General features: G+C 66.0%; 1 protein-coding gene across 2 annotated transcripts in view; it reads right to left on the reverse strand.

The window, feature by feature from the left end:
* OSBPL5 (oxysterol binding protein like 5) overlaps positions 1-25,828 on the reverse strand; it is a 49,083-nt gene that overhangs the window by 11,970 nt on the left and 11,285 nt on the right. For both annotated transcript variants that reach the window (XM_044259983.1, XM_044259982.1), the window contains exons 2-8: positions 10,640-10,796; positions 8,629-8,711; positions 3,906-3,986; positions 3,545-3,646; positions 2,314-2,517; positions 1,727-1,811; positions 22-193 (exon numbers count right to left, since the gene is read on the reverse strand). In XM_044259983.1, coding sequence (XP_044115918.1) covers positions 22-193; positions 1,727-1,811; positions 2,314-2,517; positions 3,545-3,646; positions 3,906-3,986; positions 8,629-8,711; positions 10,640-10,775 — 863 coding nt within the window. In that variant the 5' untranslated portion in view covers positions 10,776-10,796. The remainder of the gene's footprint in view (positions 1-21; positions 194-1,726; positions 1,812-2,313; positions 2,518-3,544; positions 3,647-3,905; positions 3,987-8,628; positions 8,712-10,639; positions 10,797-25,828) is intronic.

The following is a 25,828-nucleotide window of genomic DNA, read 5'->3' on the forward strand; positions in this document are numbered from 1 at the left end:
GCCCGCCGCGCCCCTGCTCACGGGCATAGGTCCTGGTCGTGGATGGCGGCCGAGGGGGGCAGCCCACAGAGCGAGGCGGGTGACGCATCTGGCGAAGACCCAGGCTCCCCGTCGCGGCCCTGCTTGCACGTGCTGAGTCGCAGGAGGCTGGAACAGCGCAGGGCCAGCTCCAGGGCGTCCAGCCAGCAGCGGCCTGCGGGGTGGCATGCGGTGAGCCCACTCCACACCCGGGGGTGGCCGCTCCTCTGCCAGGGACGCCCCGTCCCTTCCCCATCCTCCTGGGGCACAGGTACTGCGTGCTGGGGGGTGCAGATGTGGAGGAGGACGGGGGCTCAGCTGGCAGGCCTGGGTCAGGGGGAGGGTTGGGGGGGACGCCTGCCCGGGGGGATGCCCTTCACAGGACGCTCCCAGCACGCCCTCAAGGTCACACCTTAGCAAGACTCAGAGCCCAAATTCCACCCAGACACCCGCCGCTTCTGCACACAGAGTCGGGGAGGAGGCCCTCCCTCCGGAGAACTGCCTGCCACAGGTCTCAGGGGCCATGGGGGCTCCCATGGGCCTGGAACACAGGCCCGGAGGGCGGGTGGCAGGCTGGGGAGGGGCCTGGAGCGTCCTGGAGGGAGGGCTGGCTGGGGCCTCCGAAAGGCAGCTCCAGAGGCTGGGCCAGGAGTGCAGCGAGTGGACCCCGGGGCGGAGCCACCGAATCCCCCCAGCCCTGCTGCCTTCCTCATGGAGGGGGCCGGGGGCTCAGCCAGCACCAGCTCCGTGTCCCCCGGGGTGTTAGCAGCCGTGAGGACATGTGTCCACTGAGGTGCCCCGTGTCCCAGGGAGGCAAGGGTTTGCAGGGCTGGTGGCCCTGGTTCTCACGGGATGTCAGTGCGGGCCCAGCCGGGGCCGAACATCGTGGGGCAGAGAAGGTTCTGCAGCCGCCACAGAGGATGAGACGCCCCGCACTCTCCGCATCCTTTGAAGCCCATTCCGAGGCCCCCTCCTCGTCCTCCGGGAAGCCCACCCTCACACCCGCAGGGGCCGTGGGCCCTCCCTCTCTCCCTGCCCACGCTGTCCCGGCCCATCAGGGACCCAGCTCACGCCGCAGCCCCATCGGCCTCGTCTGACGGCTGCTTTTCTCTCCCCTCAGAATGTGGGCTCCGGGAGAGCATGACGGGTCCCTCCGGGTCCCTCCCGGAGCGTGGACGTGGTGTCTGTCCACCAAGGGGTGGCCGCCACCAGCCCAGGGCTCTGGGCCCTGTGAGCCAGGAAGGGGGCAGCCGCGTTACCCGAAGCAGCCACTGGAGGGCGCCCCAACAGCGTGCGCGGCATCGGGGAGTCCCGAGAACTTGGGATCCCATCCAAGCCGTGGCTCTCCTTGCTGGCAGGTGGCCGGGGCCCCGTTTCGTCGCATGTGGGTAGAACCTCCTGATTCAGGGGTGCCCGGCAAGCGCCTGGCATGCAGTGGCTGTGACCTGGTGACTTGAAATCAGGTCATGCGGTTCTCCTAACACCTGTGGAGCCGGGCCCTACCGTTCCTGTTTTACTTTCGGGAAACTGAGGCCCCAGGAGGTACTAGTGAGTGGCAGGCCTGCCCAACCCAAGCCCAGGCTTGTCCTTCTCAGGGGGCAGTGGAAGCGCCTGAACAGCAGCCCCGCACACCTGCTCTACAAGCCGGCTGCAGTGCCCTCCTCCCTCAGGGTCACTGGGCAGACCCACAGGGCAGGCGGGGACTCACCGTCTGACTCAGAGGCGGCCCTGAAGATCAGATAGCTGCTGGGGAGGGGCTGCGTGATGGAGCCCACGCTCTCGCCCTTGGGACCCTGGGGAGACAGAGACCCGGCGTCACCCGGGGGGGACACCCAGGGACTGGGGGACACACCGGTCACTCGTGCACATCCACGCCGACACACACGGGGCCGCAGACCCGCCAGGCGGGGTCAGGCACCCGGCGGCAGAGGGAAGGAGCCGCTGGCGCCCGTGCTCGGGTGGCCGGAATCAGCCCGCTTCGCTTCAGATCTCAGAGAAAGACCAGGGCAGAAGAGCAGAGGTGAGTGGGGACACACTCACACCAACAGAAACGATTCGGTGCGTCCGAAATCCTAATCTAACTGGGTTTCTGGGTTTCATCTGATAACCGGACCCCCGTGAGTCCTGGGCCGGGAGCAGCGGCTCACACGAGAGACCCACCCCGCAGCCCCCACACCAGAGTGGTGAGGGGCCCAGCTGGAACCCCCCCGCCAGGGCCTGCCTCCCAGGGGTCGTCCCCCGAGGCCCCACTCCTCCCCTGGGGCCTGCGCCCTGGACCCCGGGCCCCCGCGGTACCTTCACGGCCCAGACGGACTGGTCCAGCGGGTGGAAGAGCTTGAAGCAGAAGCCGTCCTTCTTGGAGGGCCGCTCGATGAGCTCGCAGCAGTGCAGCAGGACAGTGCCCACCCACTGGCCCACCTTGGGCGTCTTGTAGATGAGCAGCACCCCCGGCTTCAGCACACACCACAGTTTGGTCCAGCTCTTCAGGGTCCCCCGGATCTGTGGGGAGGGGCGCCGCTGTCGGGGAGGCCAACAGCCCGGGGGCACCTGGGCAGCCTGGGGCGGGGCGCTGGGGCCAGCCGAGCTCTGTTCTGGCTTTGCAGGGAGCGCGGAAGCGGGAGCGCACGGGACGCGTGCACAGACGGTCACCAGTCTGCAGACGGGCCCGGCAGCCGGGAGCAGACTTCCTGGGGAGGCCCAAGGCCAGGGTCAAGGCCCTGCTGGGGTCCCGCGAGCAGCCAGCCACCAGCGACTGTCGCCAGCTCTGAAAGCCGTGACACTCATCATGTCTTTTCTCATCCCAAAGAAATACCCATTTTGACATCTCATTTTTCATTCATAATTTTGTGCGTTGGGGGAAAAAGCCCATGTGGGGCCCCGGTCCTCGCAGATGACCACGTGCGGACAGGCCTGTCCCTCTGGGCCTCTGAGGCAACCCCAGGATTTGGCAGCTCTCCCCCAACCGCGGGGGCGTGCAGGCACGTCCCCGGGACTCAGTAAGGACTGAACGCGGGCCTCTGACCCCAGCCCAAGAAGCCAGAATGCAGCCTCGCCACCCCTGTGCCCCAACCTGGGGATTAGTGCACCTCCTGGGACCCCCATCTGCAGGCCGGGGCCCCCAGCTCAACCGGATATGGGGTGTCTGCAGATTGGAGCAGGTGGGGACGAGGCCACATTGAAGTGGGGGTGGCATCTGGACACAGGCACACAGGGCCACGTGGAGGCAGAGGCCGGGAGGTGCGTCCTGCAGCCCAGGGATGCCTGGAGCCCCCAGCAGCTCAAGGAGCAGGGAGGGGCCTCGCTAGCGCCTCTGGAGGCCTGAGGCCCTGCCCGCAGCTTGATTTCAGGTGCTGGCCTCCAGAACTGGGAGACAAGGCCTTTCCGTCTTAAAGCCCCCGGCTCGTGGTCCTTGGTCAGGGATGCCTCAGGACCCTGACACAGACCACAGGCCCAAACATGCCGAACTTCTCCTGAGTGACCATGGAGGTGGCCAAGCCCAGACGACACACCTGCCTGCCCCGCATACCTTGAGGCTGTCGGCCATGATGACCACGCTGGGGTCCGTCAGGGCGCTGAACAGCTGCTTTGTGGCTCGTTTCTTCTCCTGCCGGTAGTTCTCCTTCTGTGCCTGGACCCCGGGCACCCAGCGGGAACGTCAAGGGACAAGGGCCCGGCTGGCCCCTGTCCCACCCGCCAGCACCTCTATGATCCAGCCTGGGGGGGAGAGGGAGGACAGGGGCAGGGAGAGGAGAGGAGAGGCAGTGTGGGGGCGGGGAGGTGGCCAGGATGTGGTCTGCCCCACCCTTTGGCAGGCTAGGGCGTGATGACCTTGCCCATTCCTCTGGCATGTGACACCCTTGTGTCCCCCTTCCCGGGCCCGTGCCCACCTTGAGAGCTTCCTTCTTGGTGACCTTGGCTGTTGGGGACACACATTCCTTGTCAGAACCATTGTACAGTCTGTACTCTGCCTGCAAGAGAGACGCAGGTGGGGGGTGGACGGGGCATCAGCACGTGGACTGGGGTATGCAGAGGAGGGGGAGGCCGACGGCCAGGTGGGCCTGTGGTCAGAGAAAGCTGCTCCTGTCCCTCACTGCGCCACACCCTCTGTTCGGCTCAGCAGCAGCGCCGGGGGTGGGGATACAGAGATGGAGGACGCGGGGTGCGCAGGAGCTCCGAGGTGCCCGGGAAGCATCCACCCCATCCCCGGCATGGGCCCCACCTCTGGGGCCACAGTGCAGTGGGGACTCTTGTCCCTGGTGCCCTGGGAGTGGCCCATGGCTGCGGCGAGGCAAGTGGACTGAGGAGATGGCTTGGCCTTCCTGGGCCCGCTGGATGTGCTCTGTGGGCCGGGAGCAGCAATCAGGAGTCTGGGGCTGGAAGGGGCCGTGGTCCTTTAACAGAGGGGAAACTGAGGCCCGGGGGTGGTGAGGGCAGCCAGGAGGCAGGGCAGATCGAAGCGTGGCCTGAATCCCGCCCTCTACCTGTCTCGGTTCAGCCTGTGAGTCGGAATACTTTCCCATGTTTAAGTGGTTGAAAAGAAAGTCAAAGAATCTTATTTTGTGAGACGTGAAAATCCTATGGCTCGTGGCTGCTTTTTTCGTGATGACGGCATGAGCTCTTGAGACAGAGCCCGCGGGGCCACGAAGCCCCAGAGACTCGCTCTTGGTCCTTTCCAGAAAGCGCCAGCCTGCCCTGCACAGCTCTCTGGGCTGAGCGCCCTGGGCGTTCCTGCCACCGCCGCCCTGAGCCCCACACAAGGGAGGGAGGCCCCGTGGCCCTGAGCCCTCCGCCCGCTGGAGCCATGGGCCCAGTCACTGTCCCATCTGACTGGCTGGGAAAATGAGGCCCGGGGAGGGCAAGAACCTCCCCGCGAGTAAGGACGCCGCAGGGCTGAGACCTGCACCCTTAGGCAGGCCGGTCGGCCCCACGGCGCCGTGTGCCAGGCGCGGCTTTGGGCACTGGGGGCGGGAAGGAGACGCAGGCCACCCACGACTCTTGGAGCTGCGAGAGCCGGGGCTCTGTCTCATTCCCCACATCCTGCCGATGAGGAGATACGGCACAGAGAGGCTCAGAAGCCGCCCGGGGTCACACAGCTCACAAGGGGCCGAGCTGGGATTGATGGCAGGAGGGACGGGGGGCCACGGGGACTCTGCTCTAGATGCCGTCTTTGAGCTAAAGCGGAAGTGACGACGTATATACCCACCGCTGGCCGGTGACAGGCCTCTGGGGGCCAGGGCTGACCCACGGAGGTGCCCCCAGAGTCCTCCTGGGGAGCTGGGCCTCTCGCACACAGAGCCCCAGCGCCTTCACGCAGGCTGTGCCCCCAGCCTGGAATGCTGTTCCCTGTTGCGGGAAGCCCCTGCTCCCCCCTCAGGCCCCTCCCAGCCACACTCCCCAGGAGGGGGAGGATGGCTGTGCCCGCCCTGCTGGCCCCTGAGCCCAAGGTTGTACACCTGCCCATGGCCAGCCTAGTACCGCTTGTGACGACAGCCATGCGGACCGTCCTGTTTGTCTTTACAGTTCCTGCCGGGGCAGTGACAGCCCAGCACACCCCGGGCACAGCAGCGGGGAGTGTGGTACGCATCTTGAATGAACGAATGGACGAATGCGTGAGGGCACCTCTGCCAGCTCTCCTCCAGGCGTGGTGCAGCTGTCCTTGTTCCGGGTAACAGAGGACGAGAAGCAGGCTCGGGGCCTGGGGAAGGTGGGCGGGACGGAGCGTCCGTGCCCCGCCTCCCCGTGGGCCTCCGTCCTGCAAGGCCACTTGGGCTCCAGCCACCACAGCCCTGCCCGGCAGCTCCTCTGTCCTCAGGGCCACCCCGGGACCCAACCCAGGCCTCCTGGGCCCTACCGCGCCCAGCGGCACACTGCCGCACATCGAGGCACAGCGCGGCGACACAGCACCGTGACAACACAGCACAGAACGCAGGAGAAACGCAGCTCAGAGCGGGGACCTCCGGAGTCTGACCGCAAACGCGCAAGCTGTAAGCGACTTCAAGAAACCGTCTGCACTGCGGTCACACACCCGACAAGGATCTGGCGTCCAGCAATATGTAAAGAGCTCTTACAACCCAACAACAACAATTCAAAGATGGGCAGAGGACCCGAACAGACATGTCTCCAAAAGAGGCCTACGATGGTCGAGAAGCACCAGTGACAGGTCACTGGTCACTAGGGCCACGCACATCAGGACCACAGAGAGACCACCGCATACCGCTGGGACCACTCCAACAGCGATGGAGGAAAAACCCGGAAAATCCAAGTATCCAAGAACCGGGAGCCCTCCCTCCCTGCCGGTGGGGCTGTGAAGTGGTGCAGATGCTGTCTGTGTGGGGGAGTGTGGCAGCTCCCTGAAAAGTTAAACACAGAAAGCTTGAGAAGGCCACGTGTCCCGGGAGCAACCCCGGGCCCACGATCCTGGTCTTAGGCGCTCTACACGGCCCAGGGGCTGAAGAACGAAGACAGCCCAGATGCCTGCCAGTGGATGGAGGGTCCAGACTGGGGTGGGCCGTCCACACCGGGAGGAGACGCGGCCCTACACAGGAGCGGGGCACGGCTACACGCTGCGGACGGCGGCGGGGGGGGGGTCTTGGAACAGGCTCGGAGGATGGAGCCCACACTCGCCGCAGGATTCCATCGGCACGAAACCTGCAGACAGGCAAGGCCAAGGCCACAGCCACGGGATGCGGAGTCAGGGCCACGGGGCTGGTGAGGGGGCGGGTTTTTGGGCTGGGGGACCCGAATGTTCTGGAACTACACAGAGGCGGTGATTGCAAGGCACGGCAGACGCACTGAATGTCCCTGAACCCACTTTCAACGTCTGGTTTTAGGACCCTTGGATTCCACCTGACAAAAGACGGAGCATCACCCTAGCGTGTTGTCTTTCTCAGGCTGTGTCTCTGGCAGCAGCCCTGAGCTGCCCTTGGGAATCTGGGGGTGCACAGGGGAGCCCTCCCTTCCGCCCCCCACCCCAGGCTCTGGCGTGCTGCAGGTTTAACTCGTTTTGTCTGATGCTCCCCCCTCCACCAGGACCAATGCACTCTCCGTGTGCCCTCCCCAGGCACCCCCAGCCCCGCGGGCAGCTCAGACCTAATTACCAGATGCACGGGGGCTCAGGTTCGAGCCCAGTCACGTGGTTCTGACAGTGTGTTTTATTGGGTTGTGGAAGGACGCAACTATGTCTTCAGTGTTTTTGTGCCAGAAGCTTGTATCTTAAAAAAATAAATAACCCGACTGCCGAGGGACCGATGCACGGGTCAACAAAGTGTCCGTCCAGGCCACGAGGACTCCCCAGTCTTGAAAAGGCGGGACATTCTGACACCAGCCAGCGCCCATGGACCTGGGGGACAAGATGCGGAGCGAAACAGGCTGCACACGGAGGGACAAATGCTGCAGCATTTATGAGTAATGAGTATGAGGTCCTTAGGGGCATCAAACTCATCTGGAGAGTGGACGGTGGGTGCCGGGGCCGGGGGAGGGACGGGGTTGGGGTCTTATGAGACCGAGTTTTGTCTGGGGAGAGAGAATGTTCCGGTCACGGACGGGGGCGTCTGCACCACAGTGCGACGGTGCTTGACGCCCCCGAGCTCTGGGCTTAGAGACACACAGGTCAGTAAATTGGGGGCGTGCATATTTTACTGCAATGAAAAATGGGAAAAGAAAGTCTTAATTAGATAAAATAAGTAAGAAAGTAAGTGTACTCTGGCGGCTCCGCCCGCAGCGGGCTGCCCTGGGGCCCAGGAAGGGAAAAAGGGAAACGCGGGCTCCGGAGCGGGGTGCACCCCCCGATGGTCTGGTTTCTTCTTCGCCTGAGGCAGACGCGGGGACAGGCCCCGTGAGCCGCAGCAAAGTCCCGTGTGATGGACGAGGACGCGAGGTCCGAGAGCAGGGAGGCCGTCCCTCGAGAGCACACGGGGCCGCAGGGGGCTGGGCAGGGGGGACCTAGGGTCTGTCTGCACTGCTCCCCAGCCCCATCACCAGAACCGAGAGCCACCAACCCCCACCAGTGTCTGGGGGCCCGACACCCTCTGGGGGAAGAAGGGTGTGCATGAAACCTGCACGCGGTGCCCGGGGCCTCGGCACCCTCCCAGGGCCCGGATTCTGCCTGCAGGGGCAAAGCCAGGCCTGGGTGAAGAGGGGCTGGGCTGGGCAGCACGCGGCGGGTGGGCTGGGGGTGTGCGTGTGCTTCCAGGACTTGCCCTGACCCCTGCAGACGGGCGTCCCTGGTGGAGGGACAGCAAGTCACAGGCGGAGGGAGGGAAGGCTCGCCCCTCGGGGGTTCCCTACAACAGAAAGACTCCAAGGCTCCTCTTACGGTACGTTCTGCCCCTAAATGCCACGAAGCAGCCCACCTTCTCCAGTTCCCGTCCTCCCCACCTGTGTTATGCCAAGAAGGGGGCCCCGATAAACCAGCTGACAAGCCCTGTTTGTCCCTCTGTCCCTCGTCCCAGCCTCCCCAGATGCGGGGTCGAGAGCTGCTCCTCTTAGCACACACAGGCTGGGACAGTGGGCTGGGGCTGGTGCCCCTGCTCCGCCCACTCCCCGAGCTACTTTCTATTGTTCCCTGGGCAGACCCCGTGTCCCTGAACCCTCCCACAGCCAGGCTCTTACCGGCGGCCCCTTTGTGGCAGAGCCTGGGGTCGGGGGCCCTTCATCCCTCGGCGGCAGCGGGCCATTGGGCTCCGTGTCCTTCCCTGCAAGACAGTGGCCAAGGTGAGGACCAGGGCGCGGTGGGCAGACCAGCCCCTCCGGCTGGCACCCAGCCTCCCATGAGGCAGAAGAGGGGTGGGCCACAGGCCCCCCGGGCAAGGCAGCAAGCCAGCTGAGATCTACCACTACCAGCCGGGGTCCCCCGCCGGGAGGGACCCTGGAGCAGAGGCCCAACTCCCACAACCGGTAGGAGGAGCCCAGGCACCAGGGGTGCGGGTGCAGCATGTCCTCTGGGGTCCCACAAGGCCAGGCTCCCCGCTTTCAGAGGAAGAATGCGGTGTCCAGTTCCGAGTCACGTGGTGGGTTCAGGGTGCCCAGACCATGCCTGGTCTCCCCTGTCGCCCTGACCCCCGGGGAGCTTGGCTCTCGTGGGGAAGCGGCCCGGCAAGTGTCTGGATTCAATCTGGGGGAAACGGGCACCCTTCCCCCCCCATCTATTCTGGAGCGGGTTTCCAGATGGGTTTGCGGGCCAGGGGCCAGGGGACGAGGGGTGGGCTCCGAGGAGGCACGGCGGCTACACCCTCCAGCTTACTGCTGGATCTCTGCTCTGGGAAGGGGGAGTACGTCCTGGTGGGGCGGGCTGGGGGCGCAGGGGCTTTCTGCTTTGCTTCCAGGGCGCCCTTTCCTCCAGGCCCCCTCAACTCAACGGCCTGTCCTGCCGCCGTCACCTCCCAGTGTGGGCGCTGCCTGCTGGCCTGGGACGACTGAGGGCCCTCGGAGCCCGCAAGGGAGGAGCTCTGTCCCTGTGGCCGTCAGAGCAGGGTACCGACCGGTCTGTCTGCTCCATCCAGGCCTCCCTCCTCAACCCGGTGCCCAGGACCTGTCCACTCTTCTCCTCCCGGAGAAGGTCCCTTGCCTGCTGGGGCCGACACTACATGGGGCAGCCCCTCGGGGGACCAAAGACCCCTGAGACTGGCCGCCAACTGGGACCTATCCTTTCCCTCCCCGGGCTCCTGAGGACACGGTGGCAGAGAACGGAGGTCGGACGCATTTCCCCAGCCGTCCCGTGTCTCTGGCCCATGTCACCTGACAAGGCATCTTCGATGTGGCCTGTTTCCATAATCCATTGGATTTTGGGTGGGGGTCCCCAAAAGCCCCCAAGTCCTGATGGCGTGTCGGCCTGAGGCTTTCCCGGGGTCTCCGGGACAGGATGGACACCACCGCCAGGAAGGCCTCGGGTATCCCCCTCTTCCCTCCTCAGGCAGGCAGTGGGTGAGGGCCAGGGGGCTGGAGGCGGCCAGGCAGGGACAGCTGTGGGAGGAGGCGAGGTCTCCCAGGACGGGAGGAAAGGCCGGCCTCTCTGGGGGCAGCAGTCGCAGACAGGGACAGCACGCTCAGCTTAGGCTCCGCTGGGTGGGCCATGTGGAATCAGGTGATGGGGCACAGAGCACCTGGAACCAGGAAGGCACCAGCAGGTGCAGGTGACCTGTGCCCTGTGCCCCGTGGGCTCAGTGCTTTATCACCAGAGGCCTGAGAGCCCCAGTCTGGACTAGGGTACTAATATCCCCATTTTACAGATGAGGAAACTGAGGCCCGGGAGGTCCTGCTGCTGGTCCAGGCTGCCTGTCCTAGGGGGCTAGGTTTGAGACCGCCCCTCTACATTGCCTCTCCACAGAGGAGTGCCCTCAGAGCTGGGGCTGGGGGGCCCCCTGCCAACCTCCACGGCCAAGAGACCATCACCTGGCCCCATGGTCCCAGGGCTCCAGTGCCCTGCTAACTCTTTGTTCACACGGCACGGCCCAGCCCCCGGGCAGGGGTTAGCCAAGCACGGCTGTCGCCTGCATGAGCTGGGACGGCACAGAGAGGAGAAGGGACCCGCCTGTGGTCACAGAGCCGCGCGCAGAGCCGGAAGGACCCAGGCCCCAGGGGCCGCCCCAGCCCATGCTGTCCCCCAGCCTGTGCCACTGCTGACCTGGGCTGAGGGGGTATAGCTCATTCTCCCCACCGAAGAGCAGGTTCCGGCTGAGTTTCCGGGGGTCGACTTTCTGGGGGGTGGAGGAAGGCGGACACAGTGAGAAGCGGCGGCGGAGAAAGGCCTCCTCCTTCATGGCCTGGGCACTGGGAGGCTTCTGGAAGGAAGGAAGAGACGCAGTCACACCTCATGTGCAGAGCAGGGGTGGCCCCAGGTGGGCAGCCTCCCACCCCCCCTGACGGGGGGACAGAGGCACTTCCCGGGGTTGGGGGTGCATGGCAGGGGTGACCCGGTCACTTGGGGCATCTCAGAAACAGACGAGGAGGTTTGGGGGGCCCGCGGGCCAGTGGGGGGCACTGAGCCCAGGGAATGCCATGCCTGGGCTTCCAGGGCAGGCGAGGGAGGACTGGGACCCAGCCCAGCCGAGTGCAGCCCGTCACGGGTGCCGCAGGACCCCTCTCTGCCAGCATCCCGCCCCCAGGCCCGGCCCTAAATGGGTTCTGTCGGACCCGGGCCACGGCCACGGGGACCTGAGATATGCCACTGACCCATGCCGGGCCTCCAGACCTTCCCTCCCTGGGGACGGGGCTCTCGGTGGGGAGATGGCTGCTGGTACCCATGGGGGGGTGGACGAGCACTGCCCCCAGAGAGGGAACGGGTGGCCCAGAGCACCAGGGGGAGCTGGCCTGCCCATCCTGCCTGAGGCCGCTGCCCTGGGACCCTGCGCCGCACACTCCCTCTGTCCTCCCGCTGCTGGGGCTCCTCCACGGGGGTCTCTGCTGCTGGCGCCCCAGCGGCTTCACACAGAGAGAGCAGGGGTGTGCAAAGCCAGGGGTGCCCTAATTCACACTCTCCCCAAGCCCGGCACTCCTGAGTGGGCTTCCTTCCCGCCCCAAAGCCAGCCCGAAACAGCCCCGGGGCCTCCCAGACCAGCACTCCTGAGCGGGCCTGGGCCTCCTCCAGGGTCCTCCTGTCCCCTCACAGCGGGGTCCCTGGCAGGCCTGGCGCAAGCAGGTGACCAGTGATGGTAAGTCCCAGGGGCCGACAGCTCACGCCACAGATGGGGAAATGGCAGCTCGAGGAGCTAAAGGCCTTGCCCATGGTCACGGCCAGGGGTGGTGCCGGATAGGAACTCTGGCTCCCATTCCCGTGCTCCGTCCACTGCCTGAGGACCTGCTCGGGAAAGGCCCACTGAGCCGCCGCACTGCCAGGTCTGGGGCCTGGGCGGCCTCACTGGGTGGGCCCACGGCTTCCTGCCAGGCCCAGGACAGATCCCAGGGCCTTTTAGGACGGAGCTGGGGCCTGGTGGGAGAGGGGACTGGACAGGGCTTCGGGGGTGGGCAGGGTGGCCCCTGAGCATTCATGGCGGCCGCAGATCCTCCTCCGGGCCCCTGGCCTGGGGTCAGAGTGAAGGGCCCCCAGGCCCTCCAGACCCTCCCTTCTTAACCTTGTCACCTGGTTGACCTTGTCGCCGTCTGTGCTTTTACAGACAGGGAAGCGGGTTTTCAGAGAGGGTGGGATTCTGGCCCAAGGTCAAGACAGCTACTAACTGGCCAGGCGCAGGCCTGAGGCCCCTGAGACCGACGGCGGAACCCTGCTCCCGCCCACACTCCCAGACCTCGGCTCAGCGTCCAGCAGCCCCCGTGCCAGGCCAGCAGGGTGGGCGTCTGGGCGGCCCACCCGTGCGCAGCAGGGTCAGCGGACGGGGGCATCCTGCCAGGGAAGTCAGGCATGACCTGGACCTAGAGGGGCCCCCGGGAGAACCACGAGGGCCGGTGGCCCAGGCAGGCCTCCCTCCCCGGGGGCCTCTGCTAGGGCCTGAGTCTCGCCCACATCGCCTGAGACCGGCTCACAGCCGCCTCAGCTCCATGCAGGGCGGAGTGGGGAGGGCACGGGGATCCTGTGCCCCGCGAAGGGCACGACCTTCTCAGACCCTACCGCGGGCCTTCTCCTGGCACTGCTGATGGCCACGGGACTCTGGGAGCTCCCCCGCCCGAGCATCTCTGCCGTCCTCCCTCCCCACCGTCCCACACCATCTTCTCTCTCCCCTCCCCGCTCCCCTCCATCCAACCATCCAACCATCTACGCCACCCCCCCACCCGCCATCCACCTGCTGACCCTTCCTTCCTCATCTGCCTCTCTGTCCGTCTGTCTACCATCTGTCCACCGACCTCTCTTCTCTCCCTCCCTCCGTCCTCCATGGATCCTTCCACCCAGTCAGCCGAGCAGCCTGATATCCCGCCTCCCCTCTCCTAGCCATCAGAGGTGACCCAGGTGACCCCCTATCAGGCCCATCAGAGGTGACATTCGAATGACCTAACTGCGGGCACTGACGCCCTCCCCACCCCGAACGCAGTGCGGGTGTGCCCCAGCGGGCGTCCCCTCTGTCCCGACGCCCCACACCTGTGCTTGGGCCCCCGTGAGCCCCCTCGGATCGGGCGCGCAGCCCTTTTACTCAGTAGGGCCGCAGGGTCTACACAGCTCCCTTGGTCTTCCCACTGCCCGCCCCGGCTGCTGTGGACACTGGGTGCTTCTCTCCGCCGCGGTCGAGTCTGGGGCGAGATGCTGGGGAGCGGAGGCCGTTGGATCCACAGCAAAAGTAAATCCAGGTCACATCTCCCCAGAGGCAGAACACGGTCCGGACCCAATCCCCTCCGCACCCGTCCCCCGGCCCCTCCACAACCCCGCCCCTCCTCCCACTCCCTGTCCCGGCCACACGGGCCCCTTTCTGTCCCTGGAAAACGCAGAGCCCGTGCCCAAGGGCCTCCCTGGAACGCCCTGGCCCCCATCTCTGCCTGGTGGGGCCCTTCCCACACTCAGCGTCAATGCCCCTTCCCGGAGGGCTGCCCCCTCTCCCCTCACGTAGGCAAATTCTCCACATAGCACTGGGAGTTCAGAACCTTCAGTCTCCCTCTCTCGCGCTCTCCCCACAGGGCGCCGCACACTCTAGAAGAGGGGGTGGCGTCTGTCTGTCCTGCTCACTGTCTATCCCACACAAGCCCGGAGTAGGGGCTCGCAGCATGGCCCAGGGCTCGGGACCCCGGAGGTCCCTGGGGTGCGCCAAGGCCACACGACAAATGGCCCGTTCCTCCTTTCCTGCGGGTCAGGGGCGGATCCCAGAGAGGTGGCCCGGGTCGGTTTGGGCGGATTTGCAGCGCCCCCCCCCCAGAGAGCTTCCTGTTCCCGCCTGCCTGCCAAGCCAGGTGTGCCGTGGGGCGTGAGCGTCAGAGCGCCCCGTGCGGCCAAGGGCCGAGCCCTGCGCTCTGGGTGCTGGCAGGGAGCAGGGTGGGGGCCGGGGGCCGGGGGACCGGGAGGCTGCCGGGCTGCCTGGACTACTGACCCGGACGCTGCGCGTCCTCCTCGCGGTGAAACCCGAAGGCCCACAGGCCCTGGGAGGGGCATCCCCACCCCCAGCCCCAGCCCACCCCGGAGCCCGAGGGCAGGGAGAGAGGGTTGAAGAGGGGAGAGAGGAAAGATGAGGAAAGAGCCCCCACGGAGCCAGCCCCCCCCCCGCAGGGCTGCACCCACTATGGGCAAACCGAAGGCCCATCCGGGCTTGGGCTCCAGCTGCCCAAGGGCTCAGGGGTACCCCCTCCAGTCTCCCGCCTGGGGCACGAGAGCCCCCGGGACATCCGTGGGCCACGGGTCCCCTGTGGGGCTGGCCCGGAGCAGACAGGTACAGGTCAGACTCTGTCCCGGACTGGGCCAGCCCCATGTTCCCAAGTTCAAACACTAGTTTGGGGACCTGCCAGGTGACAGGCTCCCTGATTCTGAGCCAAGGCCCATTGGCCGAGAGCGAGGCCTGGGGTGTGGGCACAGAGCCAGCACGGTGTCCTGCCCCCCGCTGCAAGCTGCCTCCTGGGCAGTTTCCTGCCACCGAGCACAGTCCCCTCTACCACCACCCAGACGCCCACCTTTGGGCCGGAACAATGAGATCCTTATAAAGAAAGGTCACTGGTGCCTTATCGGGGCTCGGCAGGTGGGACGCAAGGCCTGGTTATCTGGACCAAAACTCGCCAAGCCTCGGCTTTCAGTGGGAAGGGCTGAGGCCAAGAAGGAATCCAGCAGAATCCAAAAGAACGAACTCACTGTCCATCCCCACCGCAGGCACAGAACTGAGGGGACAATTCTGACCACATTCCACCCCACAGAGGTCGGGGGGCCACACAGAGCTGGGGAGAAGCGTCCAGACTCTGACGGCTATGGGCCTCTCTGGGCCGCGTGTACCTCCGAGCACCTGTCTCTGAATGGAGGTTCCTCTCCGTCGCTGGTGGGAGCAGAAGACACGGTGCCTGTGGTCTGGCCACTACCACCACGGCCGTGGCACCACCGACATGCCTGTGCCTGCACTTTTGTCTGGGCCCGGTGGCTTGTGAAAGGCTGTGGGGAAAACCCTCCGGAATCACGGAGCAGCTCAGGGATGAAGCCACGTGAGGCCACCCGTTTGGGTCGGCAGCCTCCCAGCCCACGGAGAGCTCAGCAGGTCCCAAGGCTCGTGACCCCGAGGACCCTGCTGGTGGGAAGCCTCGTGGGGCTCCGGAGCCCCCCACGGAGGCCGCCTCGTGGTCCAGCCCAGCAATGAGGGCCCTTCCGGAGAGCAGACACCAGCAGGGGGTTCCAGAAGCATGCTGGGCTGGCTGCGGTCCCTGGGCGGCGGCCACCACCTGGGCTCAAACCGGGCCACGGGAGCTGCAGCCTCTTCAGAGCGCCCACGTGCGTTTTGGGGTGTGGGAGCTGGTCCCTCGGGACCATGCCGTGCCCACCCCGACGCATCTGGGCCGGGGCGTTTGGGGCCCAAGGGGCTTTGGAGCTGGGGTGTCTCCAGTCCGTCCAGGGACGGGCCCCTCCATGCATGTCCTCCACCGCAGGGGATGCCTACGGTACAGGAGAGACGGGGGGCAGACCTCACCATCCTGTTTTCAAGATGCAGAAACCAAGGCCCCAAAGGGAAAATGGTGAGGGGAGGGCCCGCGGCGTGACCCGTTCCCGTGCCCTTTCTGGCGATGCAGCATCAAGCCCCGAGTCCCTTCTGTACTTTGGAGGCCCGAGCCCAGGCCCAGAAAGGAGCGGATGGGGCCAGGCTGGTGACGGCAGGAGTCTGAGCAGGAGAGACACTTCCCAGATACGGCCACCAAGTGTGCCTGGGCCCTGGGGAAGCGGCGGGAAGTGCTTGTTGACCCGGGTGTTCCCAGGCTGGCTCAGCCGGGCCATGTGGCTGGGGGTTGAGACCGGGCCCTGGCACGCGCCCGCCCGCCCTCCCCGGCACACACTGTTCCCACCCAGCTCTAGGGGACCCGGTCCCCCGGCAGGACTCCACGTGGTCCCCTGCGGGCCTGACCCCACTGTGTCCCTCCCCGACCCTGCCCTCTGTCCCGACAGCAAGGGCACTGATTTTCAGATGCCAGCGCTCGGCAGTGGGGCTCTCTGGGGCAGGGGTGTGGTGGGGAGGGCGACCAGAACGGGGGCACTGGGAGCCCAGCTAGGCGACCCAGGCCTGCAGGGGGCCCCGGACCACTCTCAGTGTCCACGTCTGGAAGAGGGAGGGGGCTTCAGGCCCCACATCCTCTTCCAGGACAGATGCTCTCACGGCCCATCTTGGGGGGGGCTGGCCTCTGTCCTGGGTGGCCTCTGCTGTCCCCACCGGCCACTGCTGCCCTGGTTGTGGGATAGACAGGCGGTTTGCTGGCTGCCAGAGCGGGGCACGTGGCCGGAGCCGGGCACATGGCCGTCTGCAGCCCACGCTGCTCCCCTCCCCTCCCCGCGGGCTGGAGCCTCGAGGCTGGGCGGGCTTTGACAGGAAAGCTGGACAAAGTGGGCCACCGGCTGCCGGGAGTCGAAGCTCACGTGTGCCTCACTGTCCCCGAGGCCGGGACCCTGGGGCTGCAGACGGACAAGCGCTGCTGACCCCAGGAGAGCCCCAGGAGCGCGGCCAAGCCTATGCTCGCCTCCAGACTCCCCCGCCTGGTCTCTTCCACGGCCCACCCCCCTCACCCCCACGGGACCCTCTGCAGCTGCTCCCGTCAGGGGACTCTGGGGTCAGCAGGTAGGTAAGCGTGGGGACCCCTCCCTGAAGGAGCCAGAAAACAGCAGGGACAAGGACATGGGGCAGGGGTGGCAGGGAGGAGGGGAATGCAGGAGGAGCCCAACCCTGCTGGGGCCCTGGACGGGGGCATCAGCCCTCGGCTGAGGAGTCGGGAGCAGGCCTGGGCAGGGATCCCCCTAGTGACAGTCCTACCGAGGACCAGCCTGTGCAGAGGAGAAGCCAGGCTGGGCCCCTCCACACCACCCCCATGCCGGGCCCCACCAGCAGGCTGAGCCCTCAGGCTGGTTTCTCCCCTCCCTGCTCAGACGGCGGCTTCCCACTCTGCACATCTCGCATCTCAGGACGGGGCGGCCCGCAGGATGGCCGGACCGTCCCGTGCCCTCTCTCCTTCACGGGCTCTTGTGGCCTGTCTCAAATGCCAGCCTGCCTGGGCCCAAGCTGCTCGCACTGGGTGGGGACACCCTGGCGCCCTCGAGGAGACAGGCCCCCGATCTCGAAGGACCCCCTTTGCACAGCCCCTGGTCCCGGGCTGCTGGGCATGTGGGGTCTGTGGAAATGTGATGTCCAGCCTTCCCACCACAGAAATCCAACTGGTCTGTCCCCGAGGCCGGTCCGGGGCTGTGCCTGGAGCTTCACGGTGCCACCATGTCTGCCAGCCCAGCCTGGTCTTGGGGCCCTCCCCAGGCAGAAAGAGGGGAAGCCGGGACCTTGGGACAGGCAGTGTCCCCCTACCCACCTGTGGCATGGCATCAAGCCAGCGACTGGGAGGCTGCTGGGGGCTCCCAGCTCCCCGCCTTCTGGGCTTGCACCAGCTCCGCCCCCAACACACACCAGGAGGACCCTGACCCGCACACCCAGACACAGTGCTCTCTCTTCTCGCTTTCATCGCCGATGGGAGTGGGGGGATGGGAGGGGAGGGGGAGGCAGCAGCCGGGGGTGCACTGCTTGCCAACACACGTGCACTATTACTGGGGCTAACGCTAAGCCCGAAGGAAGGAAGCCCGGTGTGGGAGGAGCACGGGTGCGCTGCGGGTCCCAGGGAGGCTCGGCGCCAGGGCCCTCGGGAACCAGCGAGGTCTCCCTTCATTGGGAGCCGTGTCCCCACGGAAGCCACCACCTGGGGATGCCAGGCTGAGGGAGGGCTCAGACAGAGCTGGAGCGACCCTGGCAGCCGCGCCGACGTGCACACAGGACCCTCGGTTTGCTCGTAGCCCCGGGGGGATCCGGGCTGGCGGACGCTGAGCAGTAATTACGCGGCTGTCATGTCCCAGAACTGGCCGCAGGCTCAGGCCAGGCGGGATGTCCCTGGAACACAGTGGGATTTTGGCCGGCTCCTGTCCTGTCACCACTCTGGCTACAGCTGCCTCCCGTGCACAGAGCACCTTTGCTTTGCTAAGGTCCGGCCCCAGGAGCGCTGAGACAGAAGCAGGAGCAGGAGCCCGGGTCAACATGATTAAAATTGTGCCCAGAACGAACTATTCAAAATACATCACAGAAGACACGTCGGACGGCTGCCCACCCGGCGTGCGATTCCACGGCTCCCTCCTTAATGCCTGGCTTCCGACTCCACACACCCACGGCCACATGGGCGCCCAGGTCGGGGGGAAGGCTCCTTTCCTCATGAAGCCCGCACTGTCCTCTGCTGGGAACGAGGCTCCAGACCTGGGCGGGAATGCCTCCCTGCCTTGGAGGGGCAGAACCCTGGCCCCCCGTTGTCTCCTCTGCTCCTGCAAATGACACTCGGCTCTAACAGCCTTGATACGGGTACCAAGTGCCCCGTCTGCCCCCTGAGGGGGAGCAGAGCTCCTGCCAGCAGGGGCCACCAAGGCCTCCTCGCGGGTGGAAACGCCACCCAGAGCCATGACCGCTCCTGCCAACGGCAGGACGTGTCTCAACGGACCCCAGACTCCCTTCCGCCCCAGCACACGGGTCCAGCCCCTCGGCCCCTGGTCCCCCACACAGTGGGGCTTCCAGAAGGGTTCAAGCTCATGCCTGCACAGCATGGAGGTGCACACAGGTTTCATGGGGTTCGGGGCTCGGTCACCCCTCGAGCTGCGTGGATGGAGGGGCCGCAGGGAGGCCTGGCTTCCCCGGATTCGGAGGTGAGTCCTCACGTAAACCAGGAACTCCCTCCTCCCCGCTCAGTCCCAGTTCTCACACGGCAGAAGGTCCACCAACGTGCGCACGCCAGCCCTGCACTGCGTCCTCACCGGCCCCGGATGCGGAGTGAGTCAGAGGAGGCACGATCCACCCCCTGCCTCCCACTCTGTCCAGGGGCTGGGAGGATGCACGTCTTGAAAGCAAAATGACCCCAAATGCTCCCTTTTCCTGCCTTCTCTCCATTCCACAGATGCGGTAACTGAGGCCCCGAGGATGAGTGGACTTGCCCGGGGTATGGGGCTAGTTAGGGGAGGCCCCCGACCGGCAGCTCACCTAGGGCGGGTGATGCTGAGCCCCAGGGATCGCCCCACAGCTTCTAGGACTGTCCTGAGAGCCAGAGCAGAATAGAATGTCTGCGGGGCTGCCCGTGGACTCCGTGCTGGACCCCCGGCCTTGTCGGCCCTGGAGGAGAGCCCTCAACCCCGCTGGGGGGACGGCTGTCCTTCACACCCCTGCTTCCAGGTGCTGCGCGCAGTGCGTCCAACAGTGGCCGGCTCCCATAGCCCAGCGCACCCACTATGTGCTGTGCGGCCAGGCCCTGCGGGTTTGCGTTCAACTGGGGGACCGGCTGTCCGCACCTCTCCTGGGCGAAGCCAATGGGGTCTCGCATGGCCCGAGGCCCCCTCCCTTCAGCCTCCAGCACAAGGCCTTACTCTCCTGCCGACGGGCTGGGCGGGCAGCTGCTGGGGTGTGAAGGGAGCCTACTTTCTGGGCCTTTCTGGGGTAAGCGACTGTGGTAGCTGGCGGTGACCCGGAGTCGGGCTGACAGCCCCGGCGTCCCCCCGCCCCTCCCTGGCAGCATCCGGGGAAACTGGTTCTGTCAGGAGTCACATGACTGGCGCAGAAAGCGAGCCTGCGAGTCTGGCAGGACCAGGCCGGCACAGAGCCAAGCACCCTCTTCCTGTCCTGCCACGGTAAGGGACCGTCCAGGAAGGTGACCTGGCATCTCCAGGGCGTGGTGGCCAAGTCGGCAGGCCCCCAGGCCCGGCCACCAGCCCCCCGCCCCCCCGGGAGCCCATCATCCCAGTCCTGAGCCAAGCCTGCACGAGGTCGCCTGACTTCCTGCTAAGAAAGTGTCACGGCCTGACCCGAGAAAACAGGGGGGCTGGGGGACCATGCCAAGGGTCCCTAAAGAGGCGAAGAGAGAAATGAAAACAAAGGTCCACACAGCAACGCGAACACATGTGTTCAAGACCACCAAAGCGTGCTGGCAGCCCAGCCCCCCGCAGGCTGATGGGGCAGCACGCCGCGGCCCGTCCACGCGGGGACTCAGACTCACCCGCGAAAGCAATACGTCGGGGGGCGGGGCGGGGCGCCATGCAGGAAGGAGCTGCAGCAGCGCTCAGTGAGGGCCGCTGCGTCTTCTTTAAAATGCTGAATTTCACCATGGGCCCCCGGCTCACCCCAAGCCGTGTGGCATTGGCCCGGGACCCACGAGCCTTTCTCTGGAGCACGATGGACACGCCTGAGCCCATTTTCCAGATGTTGAAGCAGAGGCCACCCAGCCCCAAATCCTGCCACCTGAGAGCTGTCCAGTGGAGTCACCAAGACACAGAGAAGGGTCCAGAGACCCCTGGAGAGCCAGAGCCCCAAGGCTGGGCCCCCCTATAGCTCTCAGGGCCGGGAATCTGAGCCTGCATTTTGGTCTGTTCCCAGACACGCGCTCACACGAGGAGATGACAAGTCCCAAGGCGTGAAGCACCAGCAGGCACCTTGTGAACAGCAGGTGACAGCTAAAAATGACACCAAGAGTGACGGGAGGCCGGCCCGGGTCATGACGTGTCCTTCCGGGTCGGGGAGGGCTTTACGGACACCTGCCCACCAGGTTGGGTACGGACAGCCCCCAGTCCCTCCATCAATGCCTGCCCTCGCGGACACCGCAGGGAACCCAGCCCTGGGCACGTGCCATCGGTCCAAGAAGCCTCAGGTGTCAAGGGACAGCCTATCCCAGGCCCTGCTGGAGATGCTTGGGGTCCCAGTGGTTTCCCGGCGCCAGGTGGGGTTAGACTCCCTGATCATCCGGGGTGTGGGAGGGCCCCCCATGGGGTGAGCACATGACCTCTCCTCCAGGCTCTCCTCTCTAACCAGGGCAGAATGCTGGACATCCCCCCAGAGCCAACGACAGCCAGTGGAGGTGGAGGCAGAAGGCCTGGAGGGCTCCCCCCGCCAGGGCCCTGGCCCCCTCCTGCTCCCCCAGCTGAGAAGCGGCCCAGCGAGCCCCAAGTACAGCCCCCATGTCGGCCGCTGACAATAGAGGTGGCCGGACGGGGCGGGGAGGGCGGCTCCACTGGGTCTCAAGGCTTCTAGAAGACATCTAACAAGTTTCCCTAAAACAGAGTGCAGGAGTGTCCTGGGGCCGCCAGGACAGCTGGCCACTCGCTGGACAGCTTGGCCGCAGTCACTCATTCTGTCCCGGTTCTGGAGGCCGAAAGTCCCAACTGCAGGTGTGGGCAGGACCCTGCACTCTCTGGAGGCTCCAGGGGACGGTCCTTCCTGCCTCTCCCCTGGGGGGCTCCATGCGTCCAGAGGCTGTGGCCGGTCCCTCCAGCCTCTGCCTCCGAGGTCACGCGGCCCCATCCCTGTGAGTCTGTCTTAAACTCCCTCTCCTGTCTCCCACAAGTCACTGGATTTAGGGTCCACCAGACAATCCAGGATGAACTCATACCGAGACCCTTCACTTTGGTCCGACTGTAAGTCCCAAATTACCAAGGAAGGACACCTTCACGGTCTGGGGTTAGGACGATGGTCTATCTCTCCGGGGGTCACCCTTCAACTCCCGCAGGGCTTCCCAATGGAGCCTCTGGGATGGGGGTGGAGGGGCTGGCCACGGTGCAACCAGGAAGGTGCGCAGTGCTCCCCACGCTTGCAGGAACCCCCCGGCCTGCTTCCCGTTTCCACTGCGCAGGCCCCTCACGCCCGCCTGGCCTAGGCCGATGACCTCCCGGGTCCTCTCACTGCCGCCGAGCGCCCTCAGCAGATCCAGTGTGGCCCCCTCGCCCCCTCAGGGCTCCAGCCATCTCCCGTACGACGCCCCAGACCCTCCTGCCCCTGCCTTTCTACCAGGAGCCCCAGCAAGCCCAGAAGCTGTTGGCCACCCCTGCTGGCCCGCTCCCACACCCGGCCCCCAAAGCCAGAGAGCTTCGGTCATTGTGCCTTTGGCCACGGCACTGTGCATGTCCCTGGACCAACGGTGCCTCGCTGCTGCCCATGTCCTCCTCCAGCCCCGGCAGCGGCCCCCCTCAGCACGCAGCTCACTGCCACCCACCCACCCCAGAACCTTCCAGCAAGCCAGCACGGCTCCCTGGGTGCTGAGCCTGGCCATGGTGGGTTGGATCTGGCTCCGCCCAGGGCCAGCTCAGGTCCCCACAGCTCGGAACAGCCATGTCCATCAGGGCCCTGGCATCCCGGGGGTCAGTGCGAGCAGAAGAAGGTATTCCAGACTCAAACCCTTAGGCCCTGCCCAAACCAGCAAGAACCGAGTGCAGGTCTTACTGGTGAGAGCACCAAGTCTAGGAAGGGTCGGGGCCGGGACCTTCTGGAACGGGTGCTGGCTCATCACATGCCTTTGCTTTGTCACCGGAGGAAGGTCGTGCCAACTGGCGGCACACCCAGAGGACCTGGGTGGGCTGAGAGCTATCCAGGAATCAGCTTGAAAATTGCTCCAAACACGGTCCCTGGGAGCAGCCGCACCTGTGAACCGTCCGTCCGCCCTGCCTGGGCCACACCAGCCCCAGCGCCTCGGCCCCAGGAGCCCAGAGAGCCGTCTGGGTATCTGCTGGAGCTCATGCGGGGAGGGAGATCCCGGGCGCTCTCTGGGAGGGCAGAAGGGGATCCTAGCAGTGGACCTGCAGGGCCCCTGCGTGTAGGGGTGACAGAGGACGCAAGGAGAGCGTCCAGCCCGGGAGGAGGCCAGGAGGCCCCACGCACCCCGAGGCTGGACCTGGGGACAGGGCGTCTGGGCTAGCTCTGGCTGTCTGCTTCGACACCGGGTTTCCACCGTACTTGTGGCCACGCGTCTCCAGCAGGACTGCTTAGTGGCCGGTGGGTGCCGGTGTGTGCCCGGGGTTCCTGGGAGGGGGGCAGGTTTCTTTTTGGCACGAGGGGGGCGGAGTCTGGGGGCAGTTGCAGGGCTTGGGAAATAGAGTGTGGCACAGAGAAGCATGAACTTCCAGAGCACAGGGCCGCGTGGAGCACCCCTCACCGTGGGGGCAGCACCTCCATTTACTCACTGGCCTCACGCTCCCTTCCCGCCACGCCCGCCGCACAGGGGCTGGGATTTCAGACCAGGCTCAGTGGAGGACAGAGGGGTCTTGGTGTGACAGCTGCCCCCAGCCTTGTCCCCAGCGAGGACTACACAGACTGAGTTGGGGACGGCTCCCGGGCAATCTGCCCACACGCACGACCTCCAGCCTTCCGCTTCCCCCTCGGCAAATCTAGGCACCCGCACTTGACCGGGAAGAGACCGTGGACCTGGCAGAGGCGGCTTTCCCACCAACACCACGAGGGACCCGCTGTACACCTCGCCCCGTCCCGAGGGTGGGTGTCGTCCTGACTGTGCCCGGGGATGGGGTCCTGAGGCCCCCACGGAGCCTGGAAGAGGCTGGAGCAGGCGTGCTCACTCGTCTGCAGCCCTCAGCGTGGACGTGTCTTATACTGTGTCCCCGGGGGGCCTGGCAGGGGGCTGCCCTTGACCTCAAGCTGCCCCAGGGTGGGGTGGGGGTGGGGGAAGCCTCGTCACTGAACCAGCCCGGACCACAGTGACAGACTGCGGTCTGCAGGTGGGAAGCGCTCTGCTTTGGGGACCCCCCCGCCCACTCTACGGTGCCGGTCATCCGGGTGACTGACCGCTGGCCCAGCTCAGAGGCAGGCACTGTGGACGCGCAGACGGAAGGAGGGAGAGAGCAAGGGCCGTTTGTAAAAGCGAGGCCGGCCACCCCGCGCTCGGATCTTCCGAAGATTCACCGCCGGGACTAGAATCCCGTCTCCTGGTCCCTGCGTGAGGGACGTGCTCTGCCGCGTTGTCCGCAGGAAGACGACACCACGCACGGGTGGGTGTGGGCGGTGAAGGAGCCACGGGCACCGAGGTCATACGCGCGGCCGCACAGGGGCAGCGGGATCCGTGTCTCGCAACGGGGCGGGGTGGGGGCTCAGGAGAAGCCACGTGCCACGGCGCCAGGCGGGGCCTCGATGACAGGGACAGTCGCCATGCGTCTGTGTGTGAACCGGCGTGTGTGTCGGGGCCTCCCCCATCTGTTCGGGCCCCACGATGAGCGCAAGTGGCTTTACAGGAGAAAATGCCCCAGCAGAGCCGTCACCAGCCGGAAGGAAGCAAGGAGGAGGGAGGGCCTGTACCCTGGGGGGCCGCAGCGGGGCCCGGGCGCAGCCAGCGCAGGCGACTAGCGGTGCTAACGAATGCTTCCCAGAGGGTCCGGCCCACTGGGCTGTGTATACATTAGGCGCCTAATAGCTGCACTGGGCTGAACCACTGACCTCTCTTTCGCTTGAGTGGCCAAGAACAGACGGGGTGGGGGTACGCCAGGGTGGAGCCCACCAGCACAGGCAGAGCTAGAGGCTCTGATCCCAGAAGCCCACCACTGCGGAAGGAGGAAACGGCGTGTTCTGGGAGGGTGGGCTCAACCCCACGGGGAGGTCTAGCTCATGAGGGGTCTCCGGGAGGAGGGCGAGCTCCAGAACCTTCCCTGCCTTTTGTGCTCTGCAGTGCTGGTGGGGGGCCACAGGGCCCGGTCCCGGGAACAGGGCGCAGACCTGGAGGGGAGCCTTGGGGGGCCCGGCGCCCTCCCACGGTCCACAGGCCACCCTCCTCCGGACGCCTCCCTCCCTGGCAGTGCTGACAAAGGCAGGTGGCCCAAGAAAGACAACAGTGGGGAGGGAGCATGGGGGCTGAGCCCAGAAAGCTATTTTAAACCACATTCAGGTGGATGCGAGACACCGCCTGGCTGGCGTCAGCGACCGCGGGGTGCCCAGGGGCCTCTGTTCCGCCGTCCCCTCTGCTTCTGGGTGTATCTGACATTTTCCACTCTCTACGGTGAAAAAGGAGACGCTGAAAGCTTTCTCTGGAAGGCGTAAAGGGACAATTTCTTAAAAGGTTTCAAGCAAGAGAAGAAACGAGCCCATGCGAGTCCCATCCCCCCAGGAAGGCTCAGAGTTTCAAAGACTGAAAAGGAGCCAGTCACCTCTGCAGAAAAGGTGACAGCGAGCTGGGTGGAGGTCCCCGGACCTCCCCGAGACAGGGAAGGTGCTGAGGACCCAGAGCCGGCGGGACCACGAGGGGGAAGAGGAGGCAGGGGCCACCGCAGAGCGTCCCTGTGGCCTGCAGGCCCCCGAGACCGTGCACTCCCACTGGCTGGGAACCCAACCCCCAGGACTCCCCAGCCTTCAGCGTAGCCCCCTTCAGAGGTGCCGGCCCTAACACAAGGCCGCCTGGCTGCCCAGGACAGATGCGACTCCCAACAGCCCCCCCGGCAGGTCGTCAGTGCCGCCGAGCACCCCGGCCCCCGCACAGGTCGGAGCTCCCCGAAGGCAAGGGCAGCCTCCTGTCCCTTCCTGTCTGTCTGATCATCACCACCTCTCCCCGACCTGACATGTCTGAGGGCGGCCACCGCCCCAGCCTGGACCTGGACACTCTCCGTGCGCTCCAGGGCACAACTGCTGGTGCCCAAGGGTGCGGGGTCCGCTTGCCCCCTTCTCCACCCCGAGTGCTCACTGCCCCAACCCTGGACACGCACAGCCACACATGGGCGTGTGCACACAGCATGTGGACACCGGGCCGCACACCGTCAGTGCATCGGGAGTGACCTGAGCAGCCACCATGCCCTCCGCTAGCCTGGCCTCCCCCGAGGGCACAGCTGTCCCGGGGGCAGCGCTCCAGATCCGGACAGGAAGGGGCTTCAGGACCAGAGCGTGTGTGTGAGTTTTGTGTCCGTGTCTGGGACAGCAGCCCCCCCGCAGAGGGGCACCGAGGAGAT

The sequence above is a fragment of the Neovison vison genome, chromosome 7, assembly GCF_020171115.1.
Source record: "Neovison vison isolate M4711 chromosome 7, ASM_NN_V1, whole genome shotgun sequence".
In the NCBI taxonomy this organism is placed as follows: domain Eukaryota; kingdom Metazoa; phylum Chordata; class Mammalia; order Carnivora; family Mustelidae; genus Neogale; species Neogale vison.